This window comes from Ambystoma mexicanum, chromosome 6p, assembly GCF_040938575.1.
Source record: "Ambystoma mexicanum isolate Mex_15411 chromosome 6p, UKY_AmexF1_1, whole genome shotgun sequence".
NCBI lineage: Eukaryota > Metazoa > Chordata > Amphibia > Caudata > Ambystomatidae > Ambystoma > Ambystoma mexicanum.
Window position 1 is genome coordinate 615,625,364 of NC_090935.1, and position 17,587 is coordinate 615,642,950.

General features: G+C 45.4%; 1 protein-coding gene across 2 annotated transcripts in view; it reads left to right on the top strand.

Annotated features, from left to right (window-relative positions):
- Positions 1-17,587, top strand: part of CERT1 (ceramide transporter 1) — a 1,636,484-nt gene that overhangs the window by 705,934 nt on the left and 912,963 nt on the right. For both annotated transcript variants that reach the window (XM_069627469.1, XM_069627468.1), the window contains exon 8: positions 17,403-17,495. In XM_069627469.1, the coding sequence (XP_069483570.1) occupies positions 17,403-17,495 (93 nt within the window). The remainder of the gene's footprint in view (positions 1-17,402; positions 17,496-17,587) is intronic.

The following is a 17,587-nucleotide window of genomic DNA, read 5'->3' on the forward strand; positions in this document are numbered from 1 at the left end:
GAAGTGCTCCGGGCATTTGATCCAGGGTATAAAAACTATACTCCGGAACCACAATGCAGGTCAGATTGAATTTACAGGGTCATTTATCCAAATAAATGAATACATATCGTGGACTTAAACAAGGTTGCCTATTAGCTCTGACCTTGTTCAATCTGTATCTGTCCGATTTATGCAGTGACCAAGAGAAAGCAATTGCTTTCCTGCCTAAGATCAGTGGAAAGATTATACCATGGATCCTGTATGCGGATGATTTAATCCTTATTGATAAAATGTCCATAGGTGTCCAACGTAGGCAAAGTTGCCTCCGAGTACATGATGGCTAATGATTTATGGATCAATCTAAAAAATCGAAAGTAATGGTTTGTAACTTAGCTAAAGGGAAACCAAAGCCTAAATTTAAATTGGATGAGAGCCAGGAATGTTCAGAGCGTATAGACACCATTATCTATCTTGGTGCGTGCTTTAACCAAAGCTTAATTGAGAACCTGTGGGCGCTAGAGTTGATCTAAAGTGAAAGCTTGGTTTCTCAAGGAATGGCACGCCCATCAGAGGTTTGGCAAGTTTACGATTGTCCCGGTCTTGACCTTTTATAATCTGAAACATGTGCTAATCCTTTCTTATGGTGCAGAAGCAGGATTAAATATCCCCTGGCAGATCTGAGAAATACTAGAGTGAATTTTCTGGAAGAGGATACGACTCCCGAGGAGTCTGCCACTGGCCCTTATTAGATTTGAACTGGGCCTTCAATATTTATGTTCGGTGACCCTGTGTAAGTCGCTGACGCACCTTTGGAAATCCCTCATTGCTACCCACCCCCCACCCCACCTTGGCAATTTTAGAGACGAAAAGCAGTAAAGGGCTGGAGTGGCCATTGGATTACTGGAAAGCTAAATGTACCGCTTGCTCTGGAAATCTAGCTCTAGTATCTAATCCAATGGTCGCCAAGATTAAGTTGCAACTGCAAGATTGGATAATGACTCAGACAATAAATCAATATGCACTGATGGAGGATTATACTGGTGAGTGTAGGGCACTTCTCCCTAAAGATCTGGTTGAGTTTCCAAGTCCATTATTTAAAGCCCAATTTATGTGGGTGGGGACAATGTATATTTAACTAAAGAGGTCTTGGGCGCTCGGACACAAATTGAGAAGCATGCAACGACATGTAGATTGTGTTAGATGCAGGGAAGGGTTGAGGCACTGACACATTTAACAGGGTTATGTGTTGGACTTACTGCTAAGAGTGCGCTATTTAGGCACAAGTATTGAAAAGATGGGTACGGTGTTAGCGGATAAATGGAGGAAGATGTTTCTATTGGGAGCAAACCCATCTGATTTTTCCGGAAGTGACATTTTTAAATGAACCTTTTAATGATTAAGGTACAATGTAAAATGGGGTAATCAGGAATAAAAGGAACCAGCTAATAAGGAGATGGCGCAGGGGGGTGTGGCTAGGCAGCCATGGAATAGGCTGCTTCTCCTGAGAGCTCTTTGATCCGACCAACGATCCGAGAAAGCATGTGCTGCCTGACTGCACAGTTCAGTCCCAAAATGAATGTGACGGGACCAAGAAGCGCGAACCAGCTGGAGAATCGGAACAGTGTAGCAGGAGATATGCTACTTTGTATCTCGGGTCGCGAGCTGTGAAGCCGACAACAAGATGCCGGCGACCCGAGACAAAGGGACCCTTTAGGTGACGAGAGGAGCGGGCCACCGAGAGAGAACAAGCTGACAAGTCGCTGCGGGGAGTTTGTCAGCTGAGGCAGCGTTATAACACTGGCTAATGAGCAGACTGGGACGCGGAGCGCACAGACCTGCCGCATGAAGCTGGCAGCTTTGGCTGCTCGTAACTGCTGGGGGAGCATCTGGAAGCTCTCTGCCGTGTGCGTTCCGTGTGCGCGCTGCGGTCAGAGGATGGCCCGGTGAGCGGAGGTGCAGGCCCGGCCCGAGGTCTGGGTGGAACAGATGCGGTCGGAAGGCCAGCGCCCCCAGGGGCACCAATGCGCATAAGCGCATTAACGCAGGCGGAAGGCAGCGACACCTGGGGAGACACCAGCGACACCGGGGCTTGCGGCCCTGCAATGGTGGGTGCAACGCCACAGAGGTGTAGTGGGCGCTGGGGCCCCCAATGCACAATACACCTGGCAGAATAAAAGCAGCCCTAATGGGACACTGTACACACAGCCTGGGATGGTCACTTCAACTGGAAGCTGCAGGGGCAGCGCAACACAATGATGGTGAAGGTATAAAATACTCCCTGCAGCCCACAAATAATGGACCACAGGGTTAACATGGCAAGCGCCATAGTAAACAAGCCACAGCATATTAGATAGGCCCTGCAGCGCTGTGACCCCTCACAGGGGAGCATGAGGGCCACACCTCAAGTGACTCATGGGTGACCCCAGGAGGCGAAGGCAACACGGCACACGCCATGTAAAGGTGATACTGCTGGCAGGGTTGAAGAAGAAATGGAGAAACCCACAGCAAGACTGCAAGAGGGCAGCCCCATATATAGCCACGAGACACCAGGCCTGAGACGGGCCTGCCCCCAATCAAGGATAGACAGGTGGTGGGACCGCATGCAACAAACAGCTATACGCTAAGGACTGGCAGTCACTGCATTTTATGTAGACCCACACATTGCTGGTGAAACAGAACAATGTCTGCAAAGGGGGGTAAAACCAAGGGCAAGCAACCCACTATGGACATCTGGTAAGCCGCAGCAGTCCCCCAGCACAAGGTATGGCTGCTGCACCTACATGCACGGTTTCACTCAGAGGACCAATTGATCCGAACGGCCATCACATAACTGAAAACCTTGTAGGGAATAGCGATGGCAGACCTGAGAACCGCACTGGAAACCAAAATAGATGCAGTGGGGATAGAAGTCAATCTGCTGAGACAGGATGTGAGAACTCTTGCGGAAAGAACGAGTGGCCTGGAAAGCGTGGTGAAAACTAACAGATACCAGCACGAACAATGCCAAGGAGGTCCACGTACTGAAACAGGTGGCCAACCTGGAGAACCGAGCGGAGGAGGCTGAGGGAAGAGCGAGACGCAATAACATACGCGTGGTCTGCCTGCCGGAGGGGGAGGAAGGCCAAGATCCCACGGACTATGTTGAAAACATGATTATACAGGAAATAGGAGCTAGCAAGGGTCATCTCCCAAGGGTTCACAATCGAATGCGCGCACACGGCCCTGATGAGGAAGCCACAACCCGGCGGCCCCCCTCGAGCAATTAAAGCGAAGATTCTGAAATACAGGGACAGAAGACTTTGGAATTCTTTCTGAAAGGAGGGACGATAACAAGGGCGTCTGCGACCATCACCGCATTCCCTGATTACACCATGCTGGTGCAGAGACAGCGCTATAACTGTGGCGATCAAGAGGAGACTGCGCACAGCCGGATGCAAATACATGCTTTTGTATCCCGCAAAGCTCAAAATTTTGCACAAAGGAAAAGCACACTTTTTTGACACACCGGAGGACGTGGTGATATGGTTGGACGCACATGGCTGTCCGGAACGAGATGAGGAGCAAGGCCGAGAGGAACACGATAAGTGATTAAAAAGCCACACATGCTAAAAGGCGTGAATGGGGTTCCGGGGGCAGAGACTGTAGAACAGATACCAATGGCACGGCTAGTAATGGGAAACTAACCTGTGACACCTGAACACGTTGGACTGGAATATAAATTGTAAAAAGCAAAATGGGCACCTTTATGCACGCTTAGCTTGATGAGCAAAATAGTAGTTTCAAGATGGAGACAACGTACCCCTGGGAGTTATAGTAGGACCGCCACTAGGGCGATATCTCCCTGCTGAGCCGTGAGGACAGCAATTGCTGGAAAAGGGCTAGATGCGGGGGTGCCTGAGATCCAGGGATGGAGCAGGGCAACAGTTGGGGAGGGGTAGAGAGAAGAGGGGATTGAAGGGTGAGTTGGGTGCGGGGGGAGGCGAGGTTTGGGGAAGAGGAGAGGACCGGGAAGAGGGAATGTTGGGAGTTGGTAAGTGTGTTGGGGTTGGGAAGGGGGAGGGAGGGAGGGAGGGGGGGGGGTGGCTGGTGAAGTTGATGTGTTTATAGTTAGGTGGAGTTTATGTTGGGGAACAAACCTACACATAATGGGGAGGAAAAACTTAGATATGGACTGTACTTGCAGAGGGAGGAGCGGGATCCTAATACATCATGGGGGACCTTAAATTAATTACTTGGAATGTTAGAGGGCTCAGTAGTTATTTAAAGAGGAATAAGGTTATGATGTATCTGCGTAGACAGAAAATAGACATAGCCCTGATGCAGGAGACTCACCTTACACAAGAAAAGCTGGAGGTGATCCAGAAGAAGTGGAGGGGGACCGTCGTAGGTGCAACATATTCGGCCTATGCTAGAGGGGTGATTACCTGGGTAGCACCGCATGTCCCATTTCAGCTACTACAATCTACAGTCGAAGCAGCCAGGAGGATGGTTATAATAAGAGGGCTGGTGGAAAACAAGGGAATAAGCATAAACACATATGCCCTGAACCAGGACACGGCGGCATACTTTAGGACCTTTATGTAACAAACTCAGCATGTGCTTAGGGGGGGGCAGTGATTTGGGGAGGAGACTTTAACTGTGCACTCTATCCAAAAATAGATCAGACGGCAAAATAGATGGACCCACCCCAGCCGCCAGGGAGTTGCAGTCACTTAACAGATTTTGGGTTCTAGGATGCATGGAGGGTGCGCCATAGGCAGGACAGACAATATTCACATTATTCGGCCCCACAAAATTTACAAACCAGGCTGGATTACATGTTTACCACACAGGAGCTAATGGCAGAAATGGTGCAGACAGAATATAAAGCGAGGGTCCGATCAGACCACTCACCTTTGGTACTGGTATGGCAATACAGACCCACGAGAGCAAGGATTCCAACGTGGCGCCTCAGAGCAGAGGCGTTGAAGGATACAATTTTCAGGGAGGATTTGAGAGAGGAAATAAGCTATTTTTAGATCAACACTGGCAGTGTTGAGACAGCGGGTATGCTCTGGGAAGCCTTTAAAGTGGTAGTGAGAAGGATAGCCATAGCGAAGTCCAAGGGCCTACAAGGAGGGATATTGGCTGAACTGGAAGACGTGGAAAAAGAATTAGAAACAGCATTAAGAAGGGGACGTAATACCAAGGAAGATAATGAAGCAATACTCAGGCTGCAACAGAAATGTGCTGGGTATTGGGATCGATTGTGTAACCTCAACTACAAAAAGTACATAGAGAGGCAGCATGCAGGGGGGATAAACCCGGCAGGGCCCTGGCATGGTTATAAAAGCGAGAACCAGAGACCCACAATCAAAACAATAACGAAAGAAGATGGGCGCATAGTGGACTCCCAAGAAGGCGTTAATCAGGAATTTGTAGACTATTACCGACCCCTCTATGGAGGCGAAGAGGGATGCGATTGCAGGAAAATAAGAGAAACACTGGAGGACATAGGGTTGCCCCAAATTAGCACAGAGGGAGAGGAGCTGGACGCTCAGATTACTCTAGAGGAATTTGAGAAGGTAGTGGCGCAACTACCCACCAGCAAGAGTCCGTGGACCGATGGACTCCCTAGTGAATTTTATAAAATGTATAGAAATTAGGTGCTCCTCCCGCTTTTAGCGATGCTAAATGAGGCATACGAAGTGAGAAGGCTACCAGAGTCCCTTAGAGAGGTGATCATCATACCGCTCCCTAAACCCAATAAACCTGGTAATGATTGCGGCTCATATAGACCGCTGTCAATGCTGAATCAGGATAGAAAAATCCTAACAGCGGTTCTGGCAAACAGAATGAATAGTATCATTAATAAATTAATACACTCCGACCAGACCGGTTATGTCCCCAATAGGAACATATCCAACAACCTCAGACTCCTCCACCGAGTCATTGAACACGCAAATGGGGTCGTGGGCGAAATGGCTATTGTATCACTGGATGCAATAAAGGCCTTTGACTCCATGAAATGGCCCTGGCTGATGGCGTCCCTGACCAATTATGGAATAGGACCTGGGTATCTCAAATGGGCCAAACTATTATATAGCGTGCCGCTAGCCAGGGTTAAAACGGGAGCAGTAATATCAGAGGTGGCAACTCAGTAGAGGTACTAGACAGGGATGCCCGTGGTCCCCTATGCTGTACATCTTAGCCCTAGAACCCCTGGCGATATACCTGAGGCAGCAGTATGACATGATGGGCATTACCATAAAGGGATAACCGCACTTAGTCTCCTTGTATGCAGACAATATGCTGTTGTATCTACTTTACCCTGAAGAAAACATCCAATATGTCTTGGAAGTGATGGAGCGATTTGCAGTGTTGTCTGGCATCGCAGTGAATCCGAAGAAATCTTGTACATTTCCTCTGGGCAGATAAAAAGGGATCCCGTTAGATCAATTACCTGTTCTACAGATACCATGGGAGGTCAACACATTTGATATCTTGGGATAGACATTGATCATACGGTGGAGGCACAGCACCAACATAACACTGAGAAAGCGATCAAGAGTATAGAAAATAGTATGAAGTTCTGGGTAAAGCTCCCCTCGGCGATGATGGGGCGGGGGGCAATGCTGAAAATGTGCTTGTTTTGGAAACATTCCATACCCGATACCAAGGCGATTCTTTACTAGGATACATGGCATGTGCAGGGAATTCCTTTTAGCAGGGGACCAGGAACAGAGTTGCCCTTTGGAAGCTACAAAACTCACACGAGAGAGGGGGCATAACATTGCCGAACCATGAAATCTTCTACATAGCAAGCCAGCTGCAATATGTAGCAAAATGGTTCTCAGAAGAGCCAACCTCATTATCCAGGCTGTTTCGACTGGACTGTGCCCCATTTTTCTTGAAAGAAATGATGTGGCTGCCCAGATCGGATATGGAAGGGCGCCCAAAGATGATGGTACTAGGGTGGGAGATATGGCGTGGGTCCTGCCAGGTAATGGAGAACCCATCCCTGTGTTCCCCGCAAGTGCCGCTAGTCGCACTGGCGGGGAAAGAAAAGCAACTAAGGAGGATGATCAGGAAGCACTGGGAATCGGTGCGGGTAGTAACAATGGGAGACATATGACAGGAGGGGAGGATAAAAGACTGAGATTTTGAAAGAGGAAACAGGGTTACATACGGGACAATATATTACGTATCATAGGGTGGTGCGGCGAATCAAAGGCACATGGTCCGAAGTAGTACTAGAAGATCAACTGGACGCCACCATAGATACGATATGACATAGCAGAAGATGGACACGAGATATCCAGGATATAGGAGTTGATGATGACCAAAGTGGGTAAGGAAGTGGTACAACTGAGACAAGACTGGGAGGAGGAAGTGGGTGCCCCAATGAGTGATGGGATGTGGGAGCGAGCACAAGGGTATCATAAGAAATTGTCAAGAAATGCAAGGCTACAACAGATACTTATATATAACCCACAGGGCCTATATGACACCCCAAAGGATAGCCAAATTTAAAAATACAGGACGACCATGCCTCAAATGTGACGAAGAAAATACCGGAATGGTGCACATGTTCTGGACATGTCCAGTAATTGAGAGATTCTGGGGAGAAGTAGCACATAGGCTGGAAGAAAAGGGGATTAAGTTAGTGGTGGGAACAGCGTGGGCATGCCTGATAGGAGGGTTTCCCAGACCACGTAAACTCAAGCATGTAAGTAAACTAAAAGACCTGGCATACATACTTGCAAAGCATAGAATCTCTATGGGATGGAAAGCATGCCATAGACCAAGAATAGAGCTATGGTGCAAAGACCTAAACAATGGGCAGAAGCAGAAATCGCAGTATGGCAGGAAGCTAGTAAATCTGGAGGGGAGGAGGCTGAAACCCTGACGGCCTGGAAACATCGAATAGCCACGTTATTTGGGCCCACGCAAGACGGGTCCAGTGATCGGGACCCAGCAGAGATCACAGGAGAGGAATCCCTACTGCAAGACGAAGAAATAGAATAAGGAGGAGACTAGGCTTGAATGGGGGGGGGGCGAATGGGGAAGCAGTGGACACGGATGGAGTGATGTAAATGCAAAATGTTGTTATATGCACTGCAAGTTTGGTTTGTGTTTGTTGAAATAAAAATTAATAAAATTGTTTTAAAAAAAAATAAGGATGAAGAGACTGATAGGATTTACTGAGATGTGGGATTGGTCATTTGGTATATACAGTCATGGTTGAAGGTTCTTGGAGTGGTGCATTTTGATTGTCAAAATATGTTCTTGCAGCTATTTAAAATAAAAGGAGAGTGATGCAGAAGGGGAAACCTCTGTGCTGTGCCATTTAAAAAAACATTTTTAAAAAGAGATGGAGCAATAGGTAAAGCGAATGGACTGAATTGCAATGGCAGTCCACACAAATTCAACCCTAAATTGAGAGGTTAACTGGGAGCTTGTGCCCTGAAAGTTCACAAAGTTTCCAGTAGTTTTACGAGCTGGGCAAAAGTTAGATGGAGGGTCTTGTGGTTGGGAAATCAGTTCCAAACGTCTGTTTCGACGATTGTCACCCATGCAAGGTGACGCAAAGGGACACTGGTCATGGTCAGTTGGCCTCCTATCTCTAGTCCAGTGAAGCTGGAATGCTGACATTTCGCAGGTGGGACTATTGTGGCATACTCTGAGGCTCCCCAAAGTTCTGGGCTGAAGCGCAGAACCATGACACCTCTAGCCCAAACTGGAGTTGGTCAGTCCACAGGATTGTTCCAGGAACACTTAACGAAGACTCCAGATGGCTGGGAACTGAGCAGATGCCTGGAGTGGTTGGTACCACCACTCCAAGGTACAAAGGCCTTCTGAAGATCACCAGCCAGACAGGGCTCGACTGTTGCAAACGTTGGTTGCCAGTACTTCTTAGGATGGCCTACAGGTCTTCCACGGTAATCACAGCTGGTCAGGATGTGAGACCGTAAAACAATTCCTACCATGGTCTATCCCCCCTTGGGCAACCATGCACCGGTCTTGGACAACTCTAGCCAATCCTAGACAACCCTAGCCAATCTCCTAGGGGGTGTGTGGATCAATATGCCCCTCCCCCCACCCCCCCGCTTTCGTATCTCATGCTCTACCTACTGAACTAGCCGGGCCTTTTGTATCTCGGGGCCTTTGTGCACTGTTACTTCTAGATTACTCCTATAGACACAATAACATAAGACACAAAGAAAACACATGAATAGGTTCAAATAATAACACTTTTATTCATGCACAGCAAAGCATGATGCAAACAATACTAAAACTATCCAAATATCGAATTTGCACCTTTTTATACATTTAGTGCAAATCTGCAGTTTAATTACTGTAAGCCTTACAGGCTTCTAATGCAAGCCTGTGATTAACTGGATCTATCAGCGTCTAATACAATATACATATGGCAAGTGCCAGCATTCCTCTCCATACGTCACTCTCTCTCTCTAAGACAATCCCTGTCTGATTTCCCCTTTTCCCCAAACGCAAAACTCTTTGTGAGTGTCTGTTCTAATCAATCAGTTCAGTTTAGGCTTTAAACCATACTTTCCATTTGCATGTGCCTCTCTCCCCTCTCCAGCTCTTTGGCAAGTGTCTCCTCTCCCGCTAACTCTGCAACCAGCCAGTCAGGTCGAACTGCCTCAAGCCTTTGCCAAGCTCTCGATCTCTCCCAAGCTGGCCTGCCAAGGCTGCATTACTGCCACACCTAAACGCCTCATTGAACTCCATCTAAAAACTCCCCTCTCCACTTCTGGTTATACTATTCCATGACGTATACAAATCCCTATGGTTGCATTACTAAGAATTTCTCTTTCTGGATGTCAGCATTTCTAAATATTAGCAATGCCTGAAAGTCTGTGTTTGCATGTACTTTCACTTCGTGTTCTTGTCGTGTTCTTTGTCAATGTGACATTTTGGCCTACCTACTAGCATGGCCTTCTGTCTGCCTGCATCCTACCATCTTCATATTTCTCCATTCATAAACCATGAAATCCCTCTCGTACATGTCTTTCCTCGCAAAAGCACACACTCCCTCTCACCATGCAACAGAGCCCATGGCGCTGCCTCCCACCTTTTCTCTCTGCGCGGCACACAAGCCATGCTGATAAGCCAGGCCCTCTCTACTCGGACAAAGGTATATCTGTGCCTGCCAAGAAACTGTTTACATTCCTTTCCATTCAGTGTACCATAACATTTCGCACAGATCCCAGTGGCGCTTCTGTGTCTCCTCATTCAAAAGCATATTCTAAGTGCAATGCATACGTGTCTCTCTACATGCATACATAATACATATCACTACAAAACAAAACATAACATGTGTAACTACGAACATACCGTGTCTCTAAATGGCACTACATGGCAGTTCAAATATGACAGTCTCATTCTCTAAGCAAATGGCTAAGGCATACAAAGTGGTAGTCCATTTATGTGGATAGTCTAATGATGCTACTTGAGCAATGTATAATCAGAATATATGATGGATAACTAAACAGGATGCAATGATTCCTAAATGGGTAATGGTTCTGTAACAAAGAGTAATGATTCTCTAACAGTGAGTCTAATGATTCCATAACAGAGTAATGATGCCATAATGATAACAATCCAGGCCTCTCCATTCTATCCGGTTCTTCAAGGATACTTGGCTCCTTGCAGGATTTCTCCAGGATCTCTGAGGCATGGCTGCAGTGCGCCTCTTCTTAGACAGAAACTCTGCTCACCTAATGGGGGAATCTGCCCTCATGCACACACCCCAGCAGTGGCCCAATCAGGACCACTGATAAAGCGCATGCATGCTCCATAGACATACCGAAACCAGTTTGTGGATTGGGACCAGACAGTCCCACCCCACTTCCTGGAAACGCACACATGGCCATGCACTATTCTGCGAATACCAAATCTTTCCAGGGAAATGCATGACGAGAAAAGGATTTTCCTGTCCTGGCAGGGCAAGAAGGCGGCTACAGGACAAGATGGCCAAAAGAACAAGCAAACACCTTGTGGCGCAGTCATGTTGGGACACTAGCCACAGATGCTAGCCAAACGCGGGAAGGCTAAAGAAAAGTATTGCAAAACGTCAAAATGCAACTGCTGCCACCAGCTTCTCTTTAGGCACGCCTAAAGTAACCAGAAATCCCTTTTGAATGTAGCCTACGGTCATACAAAAGAATCCCCATTGCACTGCTTTGTAAAATGCATTGGGCAATGGTAGCTACCCAAAAATTATGTATAAAGGAAAGGAAAACCTAGTTTCCAAGTACTGAAACTAAGGACTGGTCCGTTTCCCCATAACAATGAGAAAAAGTGCAGTGCACTGAAGCTCAAGTCTTCTTCACTGGAACAAGTCAGAACAGCATTCAAAAACATAATGTTTGTGGGTCTTTAGAAATGGAGGGAAAATTGCTAAAAGGAGAACTTTCCTAACTATTGGCACATTTTTTTCATGTAACTTGCAGAATCACTGCAAATGCACACTACATCATGCCAATCCTTCCCAAGCCTGCTATGTGCCTTCTGGAGTAATGCTGCAACTGTAACTGCACTTCAACTGTCGACCTCTAAATCGGCCACTATAGTACGGTGCACCAACCTACTTCTGCAGTCTGAAAATGTAAATGGGACTACCCCGCTGGATCACCTTGCATCTCTGGTGTTTCGTCAATAGTGACTCAGATTTTAACATCCCCATTGATTAACTCTGATGTGGCCAATTTCTTTAGAAATGTTTACCAATTGGACCATCAGCCTGGTGCAAGCTGGTTCCAGACTGCACTTTGTGCCACATTCTTTTTCTCATCATGTTTTCTTTTAAAACCCGTTGGTGTCTCAATAAGGGACATCTGGCACAGACCACTGTCAAACTTCGACAGATCTTTACACCTGAAATGGGCCTTTGAAGACACATGCTCAGCAATTCTGCTTGATGTCTTTTCATTTACTAGTGAAATTGTTAGTCAGCAAGCCTGTCAAATTCTTCTACTGTAAAATTCTTTGTGTTCTTGTGCATACTCCTCAGCAGTTTTGGTTTTTGCATTGTATTCGATTAGACCTAATTAGACCATGCTTGTCTTAGAATTCTGTCAAAGTACATCAATCTGTCTTCCAATAAACACTTTCACTGCTTATGGTGCATTAACTCGCCAGCATATCTTGCCCCATATCTTGTATGTGTGGGGAACGGTTCCCTTGCACACACTGCCATTTAGAAACTTCACTATATACTATCTGAGATCTAGTTAGTACTAATGTTTGTCTTTCAAGATCTGCAACAATACAATTTCATAGAGCTTTATTGCAACACATACAAATTGCTTGGTAAAGCAACTTGACAACGTGTTTTAAATAATTACATGTGGCATCCATCAGCGACATCCAAACCTGTTTCTTTCCTATAGTTCCCGCTTATTCCATGCTACCCTGAATATTGCCTCTCCTTAAGTACTCTGTTTTTCCTTCTGCTTATGCACATCTTTATTAATATCCCTGTAAGTGTCACCACACAAAGTAGCATTCTTTGATCATCAAGGGCGTCTGGGAATTTACATTACAAAAGGTTGCCATAAGAAAGCCAAGAAAGGCATTTGTGACGTGTAAGGCGTAATGAGATTAAATGATTTGCCCAGAATCGTACACTTTAGTTGAATAGTTAAGTCTACAGTGATGTCACAGTTTAGCTCATCAACTTTGATTGGGATCATTTATGCAACATTTGAATCAAGTTGTAAAACGGCATATTACTCTAGTGCATCCAGGGCTCTGCAAACTGCTGGGGGTTAAATTGTAATGCCTCGCAGTGGGAGAAAGAAAGTAGCATATACAAACACCCATTTTGTTCACCCTTATAATAATGTGGGGCTGATCTACATTTCCCTAACCAGTAAACAACCCACCGAGCATCCTCACTTGTTAGTCACACAAAGGATTGAATTACTTGCTGCCTTGCATTTCCCAATAGAAGACGAGTTAAATGCATAGCTGCAAATTTACATTTAAGATTGAATTAATTTGTTTCCAGCTGTGCAGATAGGCAGCTAGCTGTTTCTCAAGTGCCAGCGTCCTGGTAACTGAATTTGATTCACAGGCATCCCAAACAAAAAATAAATATCACTGAACTGGGAGTGGGTTAATCAGAAGAAAGTTACACACACTCATCAATGCAGAACTGATGCGCATCTTTGCAACCAGTGAATAGACCACTGATCTTCCCTCAATCACACCAACCACATTTGTGTTGCCTTCTGTGTTTTGTGACACACAGTAAAGCTTTAATGGGTGAGCTACATTTATAGATTTTAGATGTTGGGGGTGAGAAAAATAAAGTTGCAGTGATTTCTCCCTAGGCGCTGGAGAGGGGCTTCGTGAAGGGGTAGGAATTCTGCCTGCTTCGCAATCGGGGGCAGAAAGAAAGATCCATCTCTGAGAACATCCCATTGGCCTTGTAATCTCCCAGTGGGAGAAAGAGAACACAAATGAGACCAGTTTTTCTTGACCTCTGAATGATGCGCAGTAGAGCGAATACGCACCTTAGCAGCCAGTGAAAAGCCCACTGAGCAGCCTGTCCTGTTCATCACCCCACCACACAATTAGATGCTACATTGTGACACCAGTAGAAACATTAAATGGCGAGAGAGACACTTGCATTGTTTTTAGAAGGAACGTTTGCAGGATTCCTCACAGGCAGCTAGGTGTGGGCTTGGGTGTTGGGAGATGTGAGAGGGGGCTGTGTAGGGGGTGAATGGGCCAGCCTTCTCTCTCACAGGTGGGAGTGGAGAAAAATGCATCACAGCAGGGTTGGAGTAGGGCCTGGTAAGGCTGGAAAGGTAACCCAATGAACGGCTTGGCTAATGTATTAAGGGTTCGATATTGGCTTTGCAGAGGGTGAAACAAAGTAAACCCAAATGAAGGATCCATTTGTATGTACTTCGAAATGATGCACAGAGGAGCTGATGGACATTTTACCAGACAGTGAACAGCCCACTGAGCAGCCACATGCGTTAAAACCCCTCCAAAGTATTACGTGCCGCCTTGTATGACACAGTAGAAGCTTCGACAGGGCTACGCATTTTTTTCTTAGAATGCAAGTTTGCAGGACTCCTCCTATGCAGCTAGATGTCGGCTTAAGTCTGGGAAAGGGGATTGTGTCTGGCTTCGCGATCATGGGGAGAAAGATAAATCTACCAAAGAATGCCGCTGTGGGCTTGGACAGAATTGGGAGGGCCTGGCAGGGAAAGGAAAATAACATAAGCAAGCTTTGCTAGGTGGCTAGAGAGCTTGGGCGACAATGTGGAAGGGCAGCGCAATGGTCTTGCAGAGGGGAAAAATAAAGTTACAAAAATTAAAGGCCCATTTTTATCGATCTCCGAATGATGCACATCTTAGCAGTCAGTGCCCACTGAGCAGCCGCACTCTAAGCATTAACAGGCGAGATGCAGTTCTACATTTTCAAGGGTACAGTACTTCTACCAGGGAGATGGGGATGGCTTGGGGCAGGGAGGAGGGAATCGCTATGGATTGCTTGCAGGGATTGAAAGAAACATGCATCGTTCATAGTGGACTTGTAGGGAACTTCGTGGTGGAAATTAGCAAGTACTGGTAGGGTGCATATGAAACACTGTCCAATATGCTAGCAGAGGTAAATAAATGCACAAGATAGTAAAACAGTGACATTAAAGCAGAGTTTGCTAATCAAAATGTTTTTGATTAGCAAACACACATTTGATTAGCAATTTTGTACTAATATTGTTAATATCACCGGATGTTATTTGTACCCAGGACATGGAATGAGAAATACAGCAGTTTTGCTTGCTGCTGAAAGAAGACATTTGTGAGAGGAGTCAGGCATTGCAAATTCTTTAATCTTCAGGTAGACCTGCAGACCGGGTACCTTTGTTTAACTATTCAACCTAAGAGAAATACACTCGACCCATAGTAACGGAGGACAACAAATGAATAGTGTGATTTCTGTAAAATGGTGCATGTCACTACAAACCCACTTTGGGCGGCAGCAGTGTGCCAAACAGAGTCCAGCCATGCACAGTGACACTTGACATTTACTGCAAATAAAGTAGATGTTAAATAAAAGTTTCAAACATGTCTTGTAAATGCTACTCGCGCTTCGTTAAAATCTACTTGACCGAGTGGGCAAAACGACTTTGCAAGCCATAGGGGAGTGTCTGTAAAATGTAAAAGGTTAGCTGCATTAATGGATACAAATAAATAGATATGACAAAAAGGCTCTGAAAACAGTTTGGCCAGCTGTTTCCTGCGGGTGGTAATATATAATACAATCCTGAAGTAAAGCAAGCTCTAGAGGGTAACTACAGTGTTTGGTATTGCAGTAGATCTACATACTGGATCGATCTATTGATCACTACTTTGCGTAAGCATTTAGTTCACTTTGTGTATTCACTATGTAAGAGGATAGAGAGACTAAGAGTGGATTGCGTGGCAGGCAGAGAACTGGCCAAACTAGGTGGAATATTGCAGTTTGTGGTAATCTCACTTTTAGGGTACCTGGTATAAAGCAACAAAGTGATAATATAGAACGTCAAGTATGGGTTCAGCATCAGTTGCAAGATGTATGCAACCTGTAGGTTACGAACTAGGTTTGCCATCAAAAGCATTTGAGCATATGATGATGTACATTTTCAAAGGTTCACTAGTCAACATGATACATCTTCCCTAACAAAATGAAATGTAGTAGACACTGTGAAATTCAGATAACCCAACCTAAACTATACTATAAAGCATGGATTGATGCAAGAGTTTACAGTCTGAATACTGTAATTATGCATTATTGCACAACTTAGATTTTAGGAATGGAATTGCACGACTGTCTTTTTGAAAGATATAAAGTTGGCACATACTTGTCTTTGCCAGACAGGATATAAAAAGCTTAATGAATATATCATCCCGATAACTTCAGGTTTGCAATAATTGTGACAAAAAGAATCTTGCGCTCCTACACATGCATTTGGCACTTAAGAGTGGAGGAGAGGATTACTGCTGCACTTTCCCTCCATTAGCACTTGAAGTGAACAGATAAAAGAGGGTGAAGAGAACACCAACTGCAAGAGGAATGCAGGGCAAGCTGTGCTTTCATTGAAGAGAGCAACCTAAATAGCTAACTTTGCTACACAAGCGTTCATTTGATTAGCAAAACTACAGAATTGCATATCGAATTGCTATGCAACACTGCTTATTTTATGCCTTGGTGGCTACTTCCGCAAACACTCCTCGTACAGAAACTTGCACAGCAATCCGCACCCACTTTACCACATTGGATCAGACTAACAACTCATAATCGGGTACAACAGAACATGGGAAGTCGCACCGTTGCAAACCTAACTGAAGCTGCCAACAGGACATCACAAGTCTCACTTTCCTGTTCCCACTACACCTTACCCCCTCCTTCAGATTCCTTTTCAGATCCGCCAGAGCACTTGGCAACCAACCACATGTTAGCCCACTGTGTTGTGGCAGCCACACGATTCATAAAACCACAGGTCCAATGAACCAAAGAAGCAGAGATCCGAGTTGGTCAGAGGTGTCCATCTGCTGTAGTGACTAGTTGAACAAGTGACTATTTCTGCCTACGGGCACAATATTTCTGGCGTGTTTACCGGGCATTCTACTTCCTGGGAAGAGCAAATATGGTTGGAGGTGTGGCACTGTGAGGTAGGCAGAAGCTGCAGATACTGCTGCTGCACATTGATTGGCTGTCTGGCCAATTCTACAGGAGTAGGCAGCCCTTCCCATGCTGCCAGGCCTTGCTCTACTTAAAATGCCAAAACAGAGCTCAATTAAAAAGGTGTTTTCCAGATTCATCTGAGAAGAGCACTTACAGCCTGAGTTTTTTTCCCTTTACTTTATTTTTGAAACCCGAATTCCCAAAACCATACAACTTAGTCTAAAACTACTCAATATGGTTTTCAAGATACAGCTGTTCGTTCATCATAATGCAGTAGCTGGTCTATTGCATCTCTTTAAAAGCGTTCCAGAAATGTAGTTCATATTTCGACTTTGTTTTGTAGGCAGTTTTGAAGTCCTTAAAGAAAGCGTCACTTTACCGCCAACAGGGTAACTGCACTCCAAAGTAGCTACTTAAGTTCACGTTCACCAAAAACAAACTTTCCATTAACCATCCGTGACCCCAATCCGAATACCTGCCCATCATAAATATTCACAATAAAATCCTGTGCTGCTCTTTCAGTTAACGCATGTCTGGATTTTACAAACATCACTTGTGATGCAACAAATTTCACACGTTGGAAGGCACCCTTAAAATGACATCTGTTTGAGAAGGCTGTGCTTATCAGTGTTTACTTTTATATATGACCCTTTGTGACTTTTCTTTAACAAATATGGCCCTCCAAAATTAACAGTAAAGGCTGCTCATCTGGGTGCATTCTTTATTATAGGAAGTAGAAAAAAGGCGACGAATAGAGGATGCTTACAAAGGGGCATTGTCGGAGCTGAAAAAGAAGGCCCATTTTGGAGGACCGGACTATGAGGTATGTGCTGTGTGAAATTGCACTTTTCTCATTGCTCATACCAGTAAATAACTTTGAATGTGCTAGCGTATTTTATGAACTAATAATCCACC